General features: G+C 45.5%; 1 protein-coding gene across 3 annotated transcripts; it reads right to left on the bottom strand.

The window, feature by feature from the left end:
- Positions 1–484: 484 nt before the first annotated feature.
- On the bottom strand, positions 485–18,032 carry Znf275 (zinc finger protein 275). 3 transcript variants are annotated; one of them, XM_077107100.1, is made up of 6 exons: positions 17,785–18,032; positions 15,697–15,779; positions 8,297–8,388; positions 7,706–7,811; positions 6,964–7,065; positions 485–6,592 (listed from the first exon to the last, which is right to left on the bottom strand). In XM_077107100.1, the coding sequence occupies exons 2-6, from the start codon at positions 15,725–15,727 to the stop codon at positions 5,436–5,438; spliced, it is 1,488 nt and encodes a 495-aa protein (XP_076963215.1). In that variant the 5' UTR covers positions 15,728–15,779; positions 17,785–18,032; the 3' UTR covers positions 485–5,435. The 3 variants fall into 3 exon arrangements, with proteins under 3 accessions (XP_076963215.1, XP_076963217.1, XP_076963216.1); XM_077107102.1 differs by lacking the exons at positions 8,297–8,388; positions 17,785–18,032 and having other exon boundaries at positions 15,697–15,739; XM_077107101.1 differs by lacking the exons at positions 8,297–8,388; positions 15,697–15,779; positions 17,785–18,032 and adding an exon at positions 8,200–8,258.
- Between the last annotated feature and the right edge of the window lie 279 nt (positions 18,033–18,311).

Genomic DNA, 18,311 nt, shown 5'->3' with positions numbered 1-18,311 from the left:
TCTTTTTTTCCTGAAGCAGTGGTCACCAGAGAGGATTAACCACTAGCCACCAAAATGACTGACTTCCCTGCTCCCACCCCGTCTAAGCTTAGAGAGGTGGGCTGATTCTCAAGTTCCAGAAACCATTTGTCACCCATTGCTGATCCCTAAGGAAGGAACTCAAGTTCTGACCTTATCTTCTGCTTTCATCTGGAATTCAGACTCTGGGAGTCCTAGCTGAGATGCACAAAGTACCTGGATTGATGAATGTGACTCTCTGCCAAGGGATAGCTCAAAGCTTCAGGCAAACTAGTCCTTAATCACCAGGGTGCCTTTCTCCTCTCCAGGTGTCTATCAAGCCAATCCCAGCAGGGACCAAGATAGTACCTGAACCCCAGGGGAAGTGATTCTTCAAGTATAAAAACATGCACTCCATGGTGTGAAAATAGGAGAAAGGGAAGAATTGATAAATAAAGCTTTGATAAAATAAGTCAAGGAAGACCAATACCATTTAACATTTATTTATTGATGTCTACTTGATGCAAGGCACTGTGCTAGATTTGGTAGGGGATCAGACATGAAGGGCCACCCCTGTCTTCTAAGAGCTCACAATCTAATGGGCAGGGGAGGGTTGGGGAGGGGAGAGGAAAAGCCAAGTTCACAAACAGCTCTAGTGCAAGGCCGATTATAGTGAGTGCCATAAAACAGACAAGGTCATGAGATTGGGGAGAAGTAAGAAAAGAGTGGCAACAACCAAAAGATGAACTGGGACAGGACACAACTACTGTTATCAGAGTATGCAAGTAAATTGAGGGTCAAGTTTAAAGAGACCATGTCTGTTTTTGAAAGTAAACACCCAAACTGATGCAATGAGAACTATAGAATACAGGTATCTAGTAACAGGAGTATTCCCCCCCCCCCCCCAATAAGATGGATTTGCTGGAAACACGGTGGGCTGTGATAAACTTATTTTATGGACCAAACACAGTTCAGGAAAGGAAGAATACTTAGAAAACCAATGATTATACTCACTGAGAGGAGAGGAGAAGGCATAGGTTTTCACCCATCTTAGCAAACAGAATACAGTACCACATTTAAATAGGTATTCACAACAGTCAAGGTGGGACTTGGGCCAGGAATGCTGGCTGGGTAGAATGAGAGGAAAGCCAATATTGATTCTTATCAAGAAGTAGCCAAATGGTCAAATGTAACTGGATATTGACAAGTTGCACAAAGAAGAGACCCACTCAAGCTGGCTCAAATCTAGGCTGGGGATGGCGTGGACTGAAGAGGGCAGTAGCCAGTGATCCAGGAAACAGTGCAGTCAGGCCTGCCTTGTGGTGCTGGTATTGAACAGCTCTGGGGAGCCCAGTAGGAGCCCAGAGATCTTCATCTCAGTGTCACCCACAGGGGCAACACCTCTAAATACCACATGGCTTCCAATACCAAATAGAAACTTCAGTTTCCTTGTTTATACTTCACAGACCTGAAAAGCTCACTCTATCATCTCCAGCTGGCTCTAATGATTGGCTGCTGCCCTTGCATCAGGTGTTTGGTTCTGCTTTAATTAATGTGGCCTAGAAGGGGGGTGGTGGGTCACATGGTACACAACAGGGTCAGGCCCAGGGCTGTAGGCAGGGCAGGTGCCATGCCATTTCAAGCACAAAACAAAGCACAGAGAATGCAATACAACCGAAGAAGAAAGAGGCCCACTGCAATCAGGTGGGGATTATTCCAGAAATGCAAGTGTGGGTATGATACAACTAATTGACAGTGAATCATAATATGCAGGAAAATGGTAAATGATTGTTTTCTTTTGAAAACTTCAGCAAGTAGCCAAACTCTAATAAAATTAATGGAGGGTTTCTTTGTTATTATGGCAAGAAAAGGGTACTTTTACTGTGATCCAGAATTCCATGTAACCCAACAGCTCTCCATTTACCTTGCATTAGGAATACATGTGATTAGAAAGGAAAATGGAATGAGGTAGATACACGAATGCATAGACAAGCACATACCACAGGAAGCTTGCTCACATTTGCATTGGACATAGCAGTATACCTAGAGAATCCAAGAAAATCCACCCTCATGTTCCCAGAGGCAGAAGATGAACTCAGCCAAACTACAGACACACGTTAAAGCCACAGACTGATTGTGTTTGGATACAGCTGGGATTTTACTGCCAACATCATGAAAAGCCACTTCATCAACAGGGATGAAAAAGACACAACCTTTAGTGTTAATTCTTAAAGAGGATTTGTCTGACAGAAAATTATAAAACTGAAACTAAAAAAAAAAAAAAAAAAAAAAAAAGTAAAGGAGGGCAGGAAGGAATACCAAGACGCCATGTCCTGGCTGGGAGCAGTGACCACTATGCTACATTCAGAGCCAATGGTAATCTAGACTTCAACGGGATCCTTCATCAAACCTGATAAATGATGAATGAATGGTCAAGAAATGGCAGAGTCCTTCAAGGTAAAGGTGCCAGACTTGCCCCTGGTTGATGTCAACATTCCTTACCCAACGACAGCTATACAAAACACATCCTAACAGCTCAAAAAGAGAAAACTGATCAGAGAAAGTAGTGATTTCAGACAGATTCACAACTACTGCAAGAACTGAGCCCACAGAGCAAGAGGAGTTGCTATGTAACAAGTGCTGATGGCTTTTCTCCAGCCTGGGGGTCAGGATGGAGAGGTTGCCTAGGGCCACAGTGGTGGCCTCTGAGAGGACCTTCTGGCCAAGGTCATGGGGTCACTCTTAAACCTTGCTTCCCAGGTTGGGTCCTGGAAAGCCCTTCCAGGCTGTGCCTGTTGGGGAGCTCTGCCTCCCCTTGGTGCCATAAAAGCACACTTCCTCTCCAGGCCCTTCAGTGCCCCCCGGGCATAGCTGCTGGGAAGTTTCAGGCCACAGCACTGGTGTGGCCAGCTACCTCACTACTCCTTACTGCTGTTCCTCTTAGAGGAGGCTGCAGAGTGACAGTGCAGCCCCAGACCAGCTGCTGTTTGGATGCCACATGGACCATCAGAAGGGCCTTGTTGTCCTCTGAACCCTTGATTTATTGCCCCTCTCAGGCACAGCTACTGCAATTCCTAGTCCAGGCTTCATATAGCCAGCTTCTAGCAGCACGATACAGGCCACTGGAGGGCAGTTCCTCTCTGAGCCTTGGCTTTGTTGACCTCTTCAATATGGCTGCAGAAGTAGTGCTAGAACACATGGGCAAATTTCTCCTTAGTTGCCCAAAGCAGTGGCCACCAAACCAATCTCTTTCTCATTCCAGAGTCACTTGCTGGGAGGAAGCTGTGGTCCACATGATGATGTCAGTCAAGTGAATCTTCTTGTGTCTGAGGAGATGTCTCGAGTGGCTCTGCTGCTCAGTCACCAAATCCAAACCCGGCATTGTCAACGCTCCCGGGAACTTGAATGATGGCTGGCTGCTGCCAGACCAATTTTGGACCATCCTGTTGGTCTATCTAGGTGAGGCCAAGCCCTGCTGCTGGTGGCTGGGGCTATACTGGTGTGTTGTCACAGAGTGCTCTGGGCATTCCATGACAGACATATCTCTAGTGTGCCTCAGTGGTCAGGTTGGATAGTCAAATGCTGCCCACAGATATGCACAGAATCTGCATCTTGGATAGGAACAGGCATGCTTCTCTGGCCCTTTCCCATCCAGTTTGCCCACCTGGTGCATCCACCTTCTGATGGGCAGAGGTTTCAACTTTTCATTTGTGATTAAAATTCTAGAAGAAAATGTCGTCATAGCTAAATACTGAAGCAATGAAAGTTATGACTTAACAGACAAAAACAAGTGTTGGGATATGTAAAAGTCAAAAGCCTGCAGAACAAAAAATGTAAAAGGATTGCTACAAAGGGCAAAGAAATACAAGAGAACACCACAATCAATACAGAAAGAATTGCTATATAAAGTCAATATATTCAAAGGTAACTTGATAACTAGTCAAAGGAGATGAACGTACAATTTGCATTCAGGAAAAAAGAATCAGTATTTAAGTCATTGAAGGAAAGAAAGATGAGGCTAGTAGTCAGGAGGCCTGGGTCCATTCCCAGTCCTAGTACTAATGAGCTGTAAAATGATAACAAGAAGTACGATGTCAGCAGATCATCTTCACTGAATTCGGACCTCTGTGCCAGGCCATCACATGCAGTGCTCTGCAGGCATGATGGCAGTCCTCTTGATAACCTTAGGAGGTAGGTACTGTGATTTCCTCCCATTTTACAGATTTGCAAATAGAGGGATGGTGAAGTACCATCTAGGCCCCATACCAGGAGAGGCTTTTGTTCTCAGTGGGAAAGTGTCACCTCACCCTTGAGTCCTGGAGATGTGTCTCTTATTTGGGGCTGCTCTCTCGCCTACTTTATTTCGAATAAAATAGTGCTGCTTGAGGACAAGAGCCATTAGGCTGAAACAATCCAATTGATGCTTGTTTTGGATATACACAAGGGTCATCAGGTTGAACTGGTTTAAGAAACAAGGAGGCAAAGAACCTTTAACCCACATTCAGTAATCTTTACTGGGAGTATGACCTCAGGATGATGGTTCAGGTGCTCTAAGAAAACAAAACAAAAACCCTCCAGCCTTTTGTAAGGCCATTTGAAAAAGCACCACCTTAAGTACCTATGTTGTGGAGCTATAGGACTAACTAAGAAACACACAAAACAATTGTCCGTTACATAAATATGTTCTTATGGCTTGGGAGGAAGTTTCTGATGAGAGCCTCATGCAGGGATTGTCACAGTGCTACCACGCATAGATTATTAGATGGAGTGACTGGATATGGTCTGAGATTCAAGGGGGTTCCCATGTTGGTGAAGACTGTGAGGTTGAAAATGTATATGAGGAGTTAGAATAAAATTATTTCTTGAAATGGAGCATGGCAAAAGGGAGTGTTTTCTAAATTAATATATTATTCTATATAATATGTGATTTACAATATGTATGCATAACTAAATTAATAAATTAAATATTATAAGACACTTGAGTATTCTATTTACATCCCTAAAAATTTATAAATTCAAGTAGGCCAAAAAACTCTTTGGGAGAGGTGGGGTCACATTATCTTGATGTCATCATTGAACATCTCTGCATTTGTTTCCTTCAGAGGTGGGGCTTGGAGCAGATGAGCCACCAGGCCCCTCCCCACCCCCACATCCAAATTTCTCATTCAAGGCATGATGATCAAAATCTCTTGACGGTACTTTCTGACAGGTAAACTACCCAAACTAAGTTAAAACGGTAAAAGCTACTCTCAATAGGCATAATGAGAAATGTGTACACTTAAGAAATTGCTGGTGGCAGTATAAACTGGTTCAACCTTTTGGACGATAAAATAGGTAAGCGCTACAAAACTGTTCATCTCCTTTGACTCCACCAACGGCCTCTTAGGACCCCTCCTGTCCCACCAGCAGTGTGGGGGGGGAGGACACAAATGGCCCGTCTATTCGCGGTGGGTGGGCTGATGCTTCTGCAGTGCTGAGCGCCTCTTGAACACGCGGCCACACTCGCTGCACTCGCAGCGTCTCGCCCCACTGTGGATCCGCCGGTGGCGACTCAGGCCAGAGCTCCTGCGGAAGGCCTTGCCACACTTGTCGCACTCATAGGGTTTCAGTCCGCTGTGAATGCGCCGGTGCTTGATGAGGTCGGAAGGTCCGCGGAACGCCTTGCCGCACTCGCCACAGGCATAAGGCCGCTCGCCGCTGTGGATGCGCGCGTGCTCCAGCAGGCTGGAGCTCTGACGGAAGGCCTTGCCGCACTGGCCGCACTCGTAGGGCTTCTCACCAGTGTGGATCCGCCGGTGCTTGGTGAGCTCCGAGCTACGCCGGAAGAGCTTGCCGCAGTGCGGACACCCATACGGCTTGGCACCACTGTGGATGCGCTGGTGTTCTGCCAGGCCGCTGACTCCACGGAAGGACTTTCCACAGTCGTCGCAGTCGAAGGGCAGGTGGCCCGTGTGTATCCGCTGGTGCTTGAGCAGTTCCTGGCGATCCAGGAAATCTCTGCTGCACGACTTGCACGCGAAGGGCTTCTCTGAAGTGTGAAGCTTCTGATGTCGGAAGAGATGGGTGTTGGCTTTGAAGGACCGCCCGCACTCCTCGCAGTCGAAGGGCTTCTCTCTGCTGTGCACCCTCAGGTGCTGACTGAGACCCGCATTCTTCTTGAACCTTTTCCCGCACTCCTCGCACTCAAAGGGCTTCGCCTCCCTCTCCATTTGCTCCCTCTTCTCTACACCATCATCCAGGGCCTGACTAGGGCCGGGCTTGGGCTCCGCGGCCGTGTGGCTCTTCCTGTGCTCATTAAACTCTGACACCCCCCTGAAGACCTTTCTGCAATCGCCACACTCCCAGCCCTTCTCCTCACTGTGAACCCTCTGGTGTTGGACAAGGAGCACTTTAAGGCGAAAGGTGTCCCCACACTCTTTACATGCAAAATGGTGTTCTATGGGCAGATTCTGTAGGTTCCCTCCCCTCCCGTCAGTGTTCCCATTCTGTTTGACCTCAGCTTTTGGGTCACTGGCCCTTAGGGAGCTCGTGGAAGCCATCTCCTGAGGCTGGACTTCTACATCCATTGTCTGGTAGTGGGTCATAGAAGTGCTTTCTGAAAGGATAAACAGAAGACACTGCAGACTATAGAGTGCACAAGGAAGGAGGCCACTCTCTCCTGTCAACAATTCCCCCACAACTTAGCTGCTGAGCACGAGGACTAAAAGTCAAAGGAAGCTTGTGCCAGGAGGGAAGGATCAAGGGACCCTGACTGCTGGATATTGCCTACCAAAGGGATCCCTGGGAGGCCTCTCCTCCTGACAGGACACCACCCACACCCCTTAAAAGCCTCAACTGGGCTCCCAAACCTAACATTAGACCTCATGAGTTCAGCTGATCCCTCCAACCCCAACTTGAGCCCCACAATAGCTAAGCTGGGCCTCTCCCCAATTTCCTCATATTTCTCTAGGTTTCTTTTTCACTCACCCAGGTGCTTAGCTTGATCTGTACTGAGGGATGGGTCTGATACCAACAGCACTTGTCCTTGGGCCAGGTGCGAGACCAAGGTAGGGTTCAAAGCAGGAACTCCTGATATGGAGAAGGAAATGAGTCACAGAAGTAGCCACAGATGACATCAGAATAGAAGAAAAGGGAAGGCCTTTGAAGAGAAACTCTTCTGGATCCTCAAAAACTGGGCTGGTTGTGACCTTAGGTAAGTCATTTATGCAGATCAAATGCACTTCCCAAGGGCCAGCTCCTTCCAGGGCTGATCATTACCCTACTTTCTACCCTCCCTGTGTCCACCCACTGAACTTGAGCTCTTCCAGATCTGGGGACTTCCTAACTCCCAAACATAACCCCAACACTCTTTCTTTCTAAGCACTCTTCCTCCCAACACATACACATCCCTGAGAGGTAAATAAGAGCTTGACCTCTCAACAGCAAACTCCAATCAAATGGCCATGTAATTTGTATAATTTGTGAGTTAAAAACATTCTAAACTATAGTAGCAGGCTTGCTCTAATTTCTTTCCAATAAAAGACTAAAGGGGGCTCTTTACATGTTATGAGGAATTGGGGAGTTCGTGTCACTGGAGATCTCAAATATAGCAGGCCCTTTACATTTCCCTATAACCTGGAGACAAGGCAAGCTGTGTGGGTGTGGTTGTGTGCCCACTCTCTACTCCCAACAGGTGGTGAAAGTGGGGAAGGGCTAGAGGGATCCTTACCCACAGAAGTCATGTTCCCATAATATGCCAGTGTCTTCTGTTCAGGGTCCCGGCTCAACCATTCCCTTTTTGTCAGGTTCCACACATCATCAGATGGTACCAAAGCCTGAAAGAATTCAAGGGATAATTAGTCTTTCCATCTAGTCTGCAACAAAGTAGGGGTGGCACCAATAATGCCAAAAGCAAGGGGTGAGGGCCTGGAGTGTGTGTGTGTGTGTGTGTGTGTGTGTGTGTGTGTGCTGCTAACATGGAGATCCAACAACAAGCCCTGAGAAGTCCTGGAAAGAGAACATTGCCAAGCACAAGGAAACCTAGGCTGTGACCCTGGCCTCCCACTGTCTTCCCAAGGGACCTCAATTTATTCACTTTCCCAGATGGAAACTCAGCTCTCCCAACTATATGACAGAAATTCCAAGCCTAGTGGACCTCCATTCCTTGGCAGCCTCAGGAAAGAAGCAGAGGGTGGGAAGGAAGGTAGCATCCAGGGTTCACACCTTGCTGTATGTCATGCTGGGCAAGAGGCAGCCGCTGAGGCCAGAATCAGGGAACAGTGATGGAATCCCAAGCAAGGCAGAGGGAAGCACAGCTCACCTGGGCCTCCGGCATCTCAAGAGGGACTGCCAGGACCTGGTTTCCCGGGGCTCCGTCCTGGGGAAGGGCAAGACCTTGGGGAGCAGGTGGAGCTAAGGAAAGTGAAAAAAGCCATGAGTAACAACAACCCTGTCTCTGGGTCCCCTGGGATGAGACTGGTAATTTCCTGTTCCCTGGTTTTAAATATTGTTGAATCTTTTCTCACATGTTGGCCAAACAATAAGCCAGAGAATGGGAAAGCCTTAGACAACACCTCAGTGGCAAAGTAGGCTGGCAAAGAATTAACTCAGGCAGGATGGGGGGAGCCAAGATAAGGCAAATGAATGCCAGCTAGGGCACAGCCACGACAGCCACAGAGTGTGACAGAGAGCCAATGGCAGGGAGACTAGCTTTCAGAGGCAAGCTAATCACAGGCCTCTCTCACAGTATGCAGGATGGAGGTGCACAAAGCAGAACACCAGCAGAAATGATAGGAGATGAGGCATCAGTAGGAGCTTTGTAGAAGGCAACACTAAACTGGATCAGGTGACTGAAGGGAAGAGAGGCAACAAAGAATAGGAACCCAGGCTTTCTCATCAGTGGTGAGGCTCTTCAAAGCCCCAACACATGGAAAGATTCCACTGGGCGAAAGACAATGAGAACATTTCTCTCACATATTCAACAAATGAAAAGCTGAACAAAATTGGAAAGACCAAAGAAAAGATCTTCAAACACCAGGTTACTAAATAAAAGACCTGGACAACATAGACAGGTTACCTTTTCCTTCCAAACTGCAAAATAAGTGAAATAAGACCCTAGCACAGATGTCTCTGTACCACAGGCCTCCCACTTCAGTGAGTTGCAGAGTTTATGTTCTGATGTCACTTCAACTCATGGAAGTGAAAAGGAAGCACATTTTTAAAAATTTCACAGAAATTTATTCAGTAAAGTAGAAGAAAGAACAATGAAAACTTATCTTAACTCCAAAGAGCGACAAATGGATGGGCCTTTAATTATTTTCTGTGCAACTCCAATAACCTCATATTTTTAGTTCCAGGGGCCAGAAGGCCCTAAGCTATGAATAATAAAATCAAAAACTCAAGAAGACTCCTAACTCGGTGGCTCCCTCAAGGGAAGTGTCATCAATTTTACCTGTGCAGTGTCTTCTGAAAAACCTCAAATATTATTCTTAAAATTTCCTTTTTTATTGGTGCATAATAATTATATATAATAGCAGGACTCATGTGACAAATACTTGTACATGCGCATAACATAATTTGATCAGTTTCATTCCCTAACACATCCCCTTACCCTCCCCTCCTCATTTCCTCAATCAACTTCCTCTACCTTACTAGTCTTCTGTTTTTCTGGAAAGGAAGCATTTTGATACTAGCTTAAGCACTATAAAACCCCAATACTCCAGAAAGACTTTTACATAAAACTGAAGGTATTATAGTAAAAGAAATGAATGAAAACTTCCATTTATAGCCATGATGGAATAACAAGGAACAGATTTTACATCCTGCCATGAACAAATAGCAAACAGGAGAAAATATATGTGAAACAACAGTTTTCAGACATTGGACAGTAGGAAGCACAGGATCATGATCCCGGAGAGAACAAATGAGGCCAGTCATCAGTAACTCAGCTCTCTGCCTGGAGGCAGTTTCCATACTGAGAGTTTAAGGAGGGTAAAACTAAATAGAGCTTAGTGGCTTCACCAAGTTGAAGAGACACAGGCCAGCATTCAGGGTAGCAGAGGCAGCTGGAAGTTGTAGAGCAGAGTTCCAGAAAGGAGTGTGCTATGCTGAAAACAGCTTTAAAAATCTGCATAAGGCTTCCCTTGAGTCTTTCCTAAATACTAAGCATGCGTGCATACAGTGAAATTCCAAAGGGCTGCAAAAGGGAAAACTAGGAAAGTATAAGATGAACAATTCCCGGAATAAGCAAAGATAGAGAGATGTTCAAGGTCTGACTGACCAGCATCCTCTCTGATCAACTAGGACATTCAGTAGTGAATACAGAGGGACCATGCCTCAGTAGTAAGGCTGGACTATCCAACAAACGCTTAAAACTCAGCTTCAAAGAGATCAAACGGATCCACAAGTAGTTATTTCCCAAAATCCAGACACTCAATCCTTACAATGTTCAACATCCAATCAAAACCTGCTGGGGACAAACTATGTCTTTTGACTGAAATGTTTAGTCATTTATATTTGACCTAATTGTCCATGTAATTGAGTTTAATTTGCTGTCCTAATATTTATTTCTCTTTGTCCCATCTGTTCTTTTTCCTTTCCTTTTCTCCTTTCATTTTTAAAAATGAAGCTCAGAAAGAAAGCTATATAATCATAATCAAGTTTTTGAAAACCAGTGATAAAAAGAGAAATCTTAAAGTAAACAAAGGAAACAAATGATACTTTGTACAGAAGAACAAAAATAAGAATAGTGAGTGACTTCTTTTTGGAAAATGTGCAAACTCAAAAACTACTAAATAACATTTTAAGTGCTAAAAGTGGGGGGAAATCTGTCAACCTAGAACATTATATTCAGGGAAAGTATCCTTCAAAAATGAAGGAAAAAATAAAATTATTTTCTTGCAAAATCTGAGAGAATTTGTCTCCAGTAGCTCTGTACCATAAGAAATATAAAAGGAAGTTTTTCAGAAATAAGGAAAATGAAATAGATGAAACTTGAATTTACCCAAAGACATGAAAAACATGTGGAATAATGTACGCATGTGTGGGCAAATAAACAATGCTTTTACTTTCCTAATTCTTAAATCTTTAAAAAAAATAATTGGGGCTGGGATTGTGGCTCAGCAGTAGAGCACTCGCCTAGCACAGGCGGGACCTGGATTTGATCCTCAGCACCACATAAAAATAAAGGCATTGTGTTATGTCCATCTACACCTAAAAAATAAATGTTTTAAAAAAAATAATTGACCATTTTAACTGAAAATAGTGAAAAGGTAGCGTGAGGTTTATAACATATAGAAGTAAAATGTGATTGTGTGTTTTAACAAGTCCTCTGAGACTCCTGTGCATACTAGCAAGCTGATAGTGGAGATAAAATACAATACCAAAAATCATCCAAAAGAAGAAAAGTAAAGAAAAAAAAAAGAAAAAGAACAGATGGGACAAAGAGAATTAAATACTAGGATAGCAAACTTAAACTTGATTACATGGATAATTAGGTTGAATATAAATGGAGTAAATATTTCAATCAAAAGGCAGATTGCTATACTGTATTAAAAACAAAATGTGACTGTGCTATTTACAAGGAACTTTAAATATAAATACACAGATGGGTTAAGAGGAAAAGGATGTAAACAATATAGTATACCAAAGGAGGAGTGTAAATAATCCAATATCATTAAAAAAAAGGTATTTTGTGGGGGTGGGGGGATGGGGAGAAGGGAAATGAGCTCTGGAGATACTACTGAAGAGTCCTAGAACTCACAGCAGGAAGAAAACTGGAGAGTTTAAATACAACATTAACAGTCAATGTAGGATGACATGCAGAGATTACAAATACATACATTCTTTTTTTGTTTTTGTATCAGGAATTGAACCCAGGGGCACTTAACCACTGAGCAGCAACATCCCCAGCAGTCCTCCTCCCACCACTTTTTTAAAATTTTGAGACAGGACCTCACTAATTTGCTTAGGCTGCCTTTGAATTCATGATCCTCCTGCCTCAGCCTCCTGAGCCACTGGGATTACAGGCGTGCGCCACTGTGCCTGGCTTGAATTCTTTATAGAAGATACACACAGACATAATAACTCTTGATTGAAAACCCAAAGAGGGTAAAGAAAGGGGAGTAGACAGCTGAGTACATATTTGTGTTTTCAGAGAAAAAGGATCAAGCACACCTATACTGCAGTATGTCTGCAGCCACATAGGAGAAGAGTCAAGGTCTAAAAATGTCTGTTTTCTGTTTCTGGTTCCATTTTTAGTAGCAAAGGTGAATTTCATGGGTATCAGAAAAGAGATTTTGGTGGGGCTGGTGCTGTAGCTCAGTGGTGGAGTGCTTGCCTAGTATGTTTGAGGCACTGAGTTCGATCCTCAGCACCACATAAAAATAAATAAATAAAATAAAGGAATTCTGTCCAACTACAACTAAAAAATATTTTTAAAAGTAAATACAAAAATAAGGGTATACAAATACAATAACATGATTTTAAAAAGATTTTGGTAATCTTTGGATGAGAAAAATGCTCACCATGCAAGAAGACAAGGGCTGAAGCCAAGGAGACAATAGGGAGTGGCCCTTGGGATCAGATCAGAAGACCAGCACTTCCTGGAATGCCCACATAGGTGAAGCAAGCACAGGATCGAAGGGCTGAGAGGATGTGTGGGCAGTCTGAGAAGGGGGATGACCAGAAAGCCTAGAGACAGACCTCCTAGGCTCCTTCCCACGTACTCTCTACACTATCAGCACAGTGGATGGGTGCAGGCAGAAGCCCTCATTTGGCACTAAAATCCATGGAAGCCTTATTCCCATTTTTAACTGGCCACGTGGCACAGGTGTTTCCTCAGTGTGTGTACATTCATCCTCAGGTACTCAGCATCCAAGCCCTTCCTCTCTGGAGTAGAGCCCCTCTGGCCCATTGCACTTCTCCTGGCATATGTTCACTGTCTAATTTGATTGTGGCTTCCCATACAAATAAACTGGTCCTGAATTTATTTTTTTAACAATTTGCTTCCAATTGATATTGTTGTCAGGCTGTGAATGAAATGGAAGGGGGACATTGTGTTATATATGCTGCCCTCAAACCACAGACCCAAGGCCTTATCACCCCTACAAGGTCCTGGCCCAGCCCATCAATTACATATCCTGTCCCCCAAGTGTCAGTCACTCCATCCAGAATACTGACATTCATGTACTTCTAGATATGTCAAGGCTGTGACCCTTAAGGCCTTTAAACCTGCCATTAATTACATCCCTACAGCTTATCAGAGAGCTCCTTCTAATAATTCAGGCCTCAACTCAAATGTCACCTCCTCAAAACCTCTTCACTCTCCAGCCTCATCTGTTTACTTGGAAAACCTTCACTACCTAAAAATTCTCCTAGGAAGTTGCTTGTTTTTCCCAGGAAAAATATCAGCTCCAACAGGACAGGGCCTTCTTTTCTTGGTCACCCCCGAATCCCTAGTGTCTGCAGCAACTTGTGGAGCAACTTAAACAATGTGTGTGGGGAGTATAATGTTAAATGCAATGAACTTCCATTTATGCAGCACTCAGTATGTGTATTTGGAGCTGTGTGTCCTCCTTCCCCTAATTTAAATGATCACAGCTATGGCTATTGTCACCTCCATTTTACAGAGAAGGAAACTAAGGGTCCACATTAAGTGGCGTGTTTAATGTCCAGCTCCCAAGACCAGAGAAGAAAGAAATGTGCAGCCCTATTCTACCAGGCTGCAATACAACAGGCTGGTAGGGAGCAAAAGAGAAGCTTCATTGTATGCATGGGTGTTTGGGGGCTGCCTTTCAGTTCTTCCTGTTAAGATGCCACTGCAGATCCTCACTGAACAAGTTACACAAATCATTCTCTCTCATGTGCACACATGCACACACATTCACTCTCACACACACAGTTCTTCCAAGCCAGCCAAGTTTAATTGAACAAATCCTCCTGAAGTGTTCCATTTAATTGAGTGAATCCTACCAAAGAATTTTACTTAATTGGAATGATTAACTGTTAAAATCCTGGAGTCACAAGCCCCAAATGAATTGTTAATTATCCCTTTCCATGTAGCAACAGGAGTGGCCCTTCCTGTCCCAGATAACCCAGGGGATTTGGCTTGAGAGCACTTCAACTCTCAGTAGCTGTGTGATCACCACCCACAGTAACAGAGCCCAGGGACACAGAGAGCCAATTTAGAAGGTGTTCATAAAAATAGGAGGAAAAATGTGGGCCTTACTTTCACAAAATGAAGCTAATTGCCAAATAATTAACCGAGTGTTATCAGGTAACAGAGCATCAGGAAAAACTAAGGAAGATCATTTTTAAAAGATAATACATATGGATCCCCATTGTAATTAATAATAAAATTATCATCAATCCTGAAGACAATCAGATCACTTAGAGTGCATGATATATAACTGTTCTACTTTAAAATGGTGGAACTAATTTGGAAAAAAAGCTGGATGCTGTGACCAAAGTGACAAACACAGGTGTCTACTGCCTTCTGAAAGGATCTTCCAGGATTAAGTTCAAAGCAATTTCAGACAGAACATGAAAATCACTGTAGTGCACCCAATGGACACAGAGACTAATGCTGACCTTGAATGGAAGGCACTTTCACTCAGTGCAGAAAAGAACACCCCAATCTCATGAGGTGCACTCCTACTTATGACTGGGAAATGGAAGCAGAGATACAACACAGGAAAACTAATCTCCAACTCCCACTGAAAAAAGGCCCCGACAAGGTCAACTGCAGATTCCACAGTGGACCTAGCCAAGTGCCATGTATGCTACAGCTGTTTAATATCTGCTGCTAGAATACATGGACAGTGATAATGTTAGTGTCAACCTACTGCTGGATAATTTGAAAAATGATGCTTAAGCCCATGCCAGTGAACAAATCTTCCTGCTGAGTGCTTTAGATCACAATGTAAGTTTTAACCAACCAACTTATTAAAATTTACTGTGTGGAATTGGAAATGCTAAGAGACCCCCAAATAATCATTTCACTTTGATCTGAAAGAATAGAAATTGAGAGTTTATTTCAACAGAAACAAAAACTGACCCACGTCACAAAAAGTGGTGAAGAATTAGGTGTCTTCTGGTCACACTGGACTTAGGATGTCCTGAGGGTATCTGGCTACTAGTAAAAGCAGTTATTGAGCCTAAAAGATCAACTTTCAACTGATATGACTGCACATGCAGCCAAGCAGTGTCCCTGGACAGATGCTGTCCTTCCCTGGGGTAGGGTAGAGGTGGGGAGAGGTAGCAAGCCTACCCAAACAAGACCCACCTGGCAGCTTGGTGCCCAAATACCTGGACTCCCAAGAGCATCTAAAGAAGGACCTGCAGCAGAATGTCCTCAGGCCAGAAGACAGCAGGTGGCTTGTGATGTTCAGTTCAGTTCTGGGCCAAAGCAAACATGCCCCAAAAGGTGTAAACATAAGAGACCTAGTTTCAATGGGTGCCTTCAGCTTCCTCTTCCATCCAATGATCACCTGGATTCCCAAATTCTCTGTATTGGATATCAACTCTCCCTTGTGCTGTGTCTCCAGGCTTGCAAGAACTGTCTCTGGGCAAAGACCATTCAAAAACTGGCATATATGGAAATCAAAAAGCTTCCAGAACTTGAACAACTTTGTTCACCATGTCATATCCCCACCCATGGGTATTCTAACAGCAACGCCCACCTTATGCCAGCAGATGTGGTCTGTAAACACTGAGACTTACCCAAAAGAGACAGACAGGGATGACTCATCATGTCTCTGAATGACACTGGACACTGTTGATTAGTTTGGTAGGTAAGGTCCCACCTGTTGAATTGAAATAATCCAGATAAGCAGAGGCAGGCTTGAGTGCACTTTCCAGGAAACCTCTCTTCTTGTATAGCGAGTGCTCAATAGTAGGACAGACTGTGCAATTCAATATGCACTGCTGAGGTCCTCATGTGCCCTAGGCAGGCCAGAATGTGAGTGCTGAGTTGGTCTCTGGGCAGAAGCCCGTCCTGGCCTTAATGTTCCTCTAACGTGGCAGGCTGAAAAGTGTATGTGAAGGCCCCATTTGGGCCCATCCAGTAGACTACAAGCCGCTGCTACTTGAAGTAGCAGGATCTTAAAGGGCCAAAAGCGGGTGTCTCACTAGGAAAGTCTGTTTCTTTTGGGATATTTGTGTCTGTGTGTGTCTTTTTCTGTGTGTGTGGGTGGAAAGGCATCTGTTTCCTCTCTCAATTTGCCTGGGCACCTGTCTCTCTCTGTTTAGGTTTCCATCTTCTTTCCCTTCTATAAAAAGCCAGAAGGTAGTCCAGAAGGGGATTTTTTAGTGTTTGTTGTACTTAATTGAGGAAAGGTTTATGTTCCCATTTCCCCAAGAAGATGCATGGCATCTTACTAAAAATCAAAATAAATTGTAAGTATAGCCTCACTGAGGTTACATTGCCTAGATATAAACAATTTTAAATTGGGGGTGCAGTGGGATGCTATGCAAATCCCAAGGATCCCTGGGCCATCCAGGAGACCAGGAAGGTTTGGAAGAGCTGGATCATTGCGTTAGAAACCTGGTTTGGAGTTTAATGAAAACTGACGTAGCAGAGCAGCAGGTCTGGTGGGCCAAGAAATATGCATTCTCAACAAGCACTTCAAAGACTCTGATGTGGACACTGGGCTTGTCTAGAATCTAGAGGCTCCCTTACCTCAGGCTCATATGATACAGTGCTCCTGCCCAGGAGCCTCCTGAGGCTGAAGCCCACTGAGTCTGTGGCAATGATCAGATTTCTGGGAAGAGAATTCATTTTCAAGAAGATTTTCCAAGGGGTCTCTCCAGGAATATTTTGAGGGAAATTCACTGGACTAAACAGACACTATGCAAGTTGCTTCTATGGAAAGGTCCAATGGCAGAAGGGGTGCATACCTAGTGGAGTCACTATTCCAGAGATCTCATCTGAAATCATAAAGGAAAATGTCGGGGCTGAGGTTGAAATATTTCACTAACCAAGGAGACTAGAGGGGGACGCCAGCTGGGCTAAGCCAAGGCTGACTGGAGGATGTCAGTTGGAACAGGGTGGGACCTCTGGGAAGAGAGCCAGGAACTGGGGGTGTTTGAAAGGTACCATGGGCTTTGGGCAGCAGTTGAGTGTGTAAAAGGACATGTAATTAATCACCAAAATGTAGAGTGGAGGAACTAGCAAAGGGGTTTAGGAGGAAGAGGTAGTGGGGTGAGGTATGAGATGGTGGCCCCCCAAAGCCCTGTTCAGACATAGGGTCCTGAGATCTCTTTACCCTGTAAGGGCTGCCCATTTCCTCCATTTCCTTCCCTCCAGCTCTCATGCCTTAGACAACAGAAGTGCCCCATTCTCCCCACCAAGCTGAGACTTGACCCACACCCAAATGGGAAGGACCGACCCCCCCTCACCTGCAGAAACCATCCCTAGCGCCCTAGATTGTGGCTGAACCCCAACTGCATATTGGAGAAAAGCCCTTTAAGACCCCCCCCCCCAACGCTTCCTACCACATCGCCTCCATTGCGCTTGGGGTTACGGGTTGGGCACCCTTTCTCATCCCCTTACCAGTTCTCTCACCCATTAGCATCTTCCACAGGCAACGTAGGTAGGCCTCTGTACATCAGCAATTCCCGCCCTTACCACCTTCCCCCACCCGCAGCTGGAAGGCCTTCGGGCCTCGTCGTACCCGCCATCTGGGACCCATCCCCCTTGGCCCCTGGCCTGTACCAAGGCCGAGCAGTTCTCCATACACTGAGACGCCCCTTCCCCCGCATATGCTCCCATCACTGGCACATTCACTTCGCTCCCCCAGTACTTCCTACCTCGATCCGGTGTGCTCATTCAGGCCCGCACATCCTTTCGCCTCCTTCGTGATCAGTCGGGCTAGCACGTCCTTCCCGCCGCTCGCACGATCACCTAGATCCCACACACTCTTCAGCGGCCCGCACGCTCACCCAGGCCTGGTGGCGACCGATGCACAGCCCTCAGCAGAGTGGAGCTGGCGCGGCCCAGGCAGGCCTGGCGTGGCAGGAAGCGCCACGGAGCCACCCGCGCCTAGTCGAGCCCAGCAGCCCCGCGGTGCGTTTCCGGAGCCGGGGGCGCAGCCGGGGGTACTGGGGTAGCGAGGTCCCTCCCCAGTCCTTGCCCCGCCCAGCCTGTCAGCTCCGATTGGCCTGGAAAGGGGGCGGGGAGGAGGAGGGTGGGGCAGAGGTGGAGCGAGGCAGGGAGGTGGGGCCGCAAGATCAGGGAGTAGCGGCGCGCGCGTGGACTGGATATCTAGGTGTGGAGGACCTAGGAGTGGAATGGATGCACGAATGAGTGAATGAACGAACGAACAAACAAATCGACC

This window comes from Callospermophilus lateralis, chromosome X (genome assembly GCF_048772815.1).
Source record: "Callospermophilus lateralis isolate mCalLat2 chromosome X, mCalLat2.hap1, whole genome shotgun sequence".
NCBI lineage: Eukaryota > Metazoa > Chordata > Mammalia > Rodentia > Sciuridae > Callospermophilus > Callospermophilus lateralis.
This window is presented reverse-complemented; position numbering and strand designations above follow the sequence as displayed.

What these genes read in the sequence shown, in the direction of transcription:
- Znf275 (XM_077107100.1), bottom strand. Translation starts at nt 15,727, where the DNA reads ATGATGAGTCATCCCTGTCTGTCTCTTTTGG. An exon ending in TCCCTGTCTGTCTCTTTTGG is followed by an intron (nt 8,389 to 15,696) that starts GTAAGTCTCAGT and finishes CACTTTCCTTAG; the next exon opens with CTCCACCTGCTCCCCAAGGT. An exon ending in TGGGAACATGACTTCTGTGG is followed by an intron (nt 7,066 to 7,705) that starts GTAAGGATCCCT and finishes TCTCCATATCAG; the next exon opens with GAGTTCCTGCTTTGAACCCT.